This window comes from Microtus oregoni, unplaced genomic scaffold (genome assembly GCF_018167655.1).
Source record: "Microtus oregoni isolate MIOR12 unplaced genomic scaffold, Mior012 000030F_ref0000283, whole genome shotgun sequence".
Taxonomy (NCBI): Eukaryota; Metazoa; Chordata; class Mammalia; order Rodentia; family Cricetidae; genus Microtus; species Microtus oregoni.
The window spans coordinates 29,280,992-29,282,483 of NW_024543089.1; the positions used below are offsets into that span (position 1 = coordinate 29,280,992).

Here is a 1,492-nt window from a genome sequence, read left to right on the forward strand (position 1 = left end):
TATATTGAATTAAAATTAATTTATAGCTATTTAAAGCAATATGCTTAATGCCAGGTAAATTAATGTCTCTGGCCTTCTTAGTTACCTTTCAGATAATTGCATGGTACAAAATATATATAGAAAAAATTGCATAAAAATGATTCCTATGTCAGGAAAGATACAAAAGCACAAAGAATACTCTTTGTCCTTATATACTAAGGAGCATTTGGCATTTACTAATGTGGACTATCATATGATATTATTCTTATTTCATCTTGTTCATGTTTTCTTTGTCTCATCTCTTTGCAGTGAGAGTCCTGAGTGGGTGTGATGGAAGGAAACAGGACCCTGCTGACTGAGTTTGTCCTCAGAGGAATAACAGATCGTCCAGAGCTGCAAGTCCCCCTGTTCCTGGTGTTCTTCTTCATCTATGTCATCACCATGGTGGGCAACCTAGGCTTAATCTTTCTCATCTGGAAGGACCCCCATCTTCACACTCCCATGTACTTTTTCCTTGGAAATTTAGCCTTTACTGATTCCTGTACTTCATCCTCTGTGACTCCAAAAATGCTTATGAAATTTTCAAATAGGAATGACATGATTTCCCTGGGTGAGTGCTCTGCCCAATATTACTTTTTTTGTTTCAGTGCAACCACAGAAGTTTTCCTATTGGTTGCGATGGCATATGACCGCTATGTGGCCATATGCAATCCTCTGCACTATACAGTAGTGATGTCCAAAAGACTGTGCACTGTGTTAATCAGTATATCGTATATAATTGGTTTCCTAAATCCTGCAGTTCTTATAGGACTATTATCCAGATTAACATTCTGTAGGTCTAATATTATTGACCATTTCTACTGTGAAATCTTGCCACTCTATACAATCTCTTGCACTGATCCATCACTTAATGCACTGGTGACTTTTATTATTGCTTCTTCCATACAAATCAGCACCTCTGTGACCATTGTAGTCTCTTATGGCCGTGTCCTATTTGCTGTCCTGAACATGAAGTCTAAGAGTGGCAGAAAGAAAGCCTTCTTCACCTGCAGTGCGCACCTGCTCTCTGTCTCTTTGTTCTATGGCACTCTCCTCTTCATGTATGTCAGTCCTGGGTCTGGACCAGGTAAAACCCGGGATAAAATGTATTCACTGTTCTACACAGTTGTGATTCCTCTGCTAAACCCCTTTATTTACAGTTTAAGAAACAAGGAAGTTTTAGGTGCACTGAAAAGAATTATAAAATGATAATCATTTGATTATCACTTTAAATTTTTGTATAACCTTTCCTCTCTTTTAGCAATGTATCATAAAATTTGATCCTCTGTTTTCCCCATAATCAAAATTTTACGTATTTTTTAAAGGAATAAAAGCTATATTGTGAAAGTTTGTCTTAGTCACATTATTATAAAATAGTTAATAAAGACAGAAAGAGCTAATCCTTGCCATTTGTTGTTTTAAAATTCAAGCTCTCTGTAAAAGTTTCTTCACTAAGTAATTAATATTTTAATTA

The 1,492-nt window shown here is 36.0% G+C and overlaps 1 protein-coding gene across 1 annotated transcript; it reads left to right on the plus strand.

Annotated features, from left to right (window-relative positions):
- The first annotated feature begins 306 nt into the window (after window positions 1–306).
- Window positions 307–1,227, plus strand: LOC121465387 (olfactory receptor 5AC2-like). Its single transcript, XM_041678627.1, has one exon. The coding sequence runs from the start codon at window positions 310–312 to the stop codon at window positions 1,225–1,227; it is 918 nt and encodes a 305-aa protein (XP_041534561.1). The 5' UTR covers window positions 307–309.
- Window positions 1,228–1,492: the final 265 nt, after the last annotated feature.

What these genes read in the sequence shown, in the direction of transcription:
- LOC121465387 (XM_041678627.1), top strand. Translation starts at nt 310, where the DNA reads ATGGAAGGAAACAGGACCCTGCTGACTGAGTTTGTCCTCAGAGGAATA.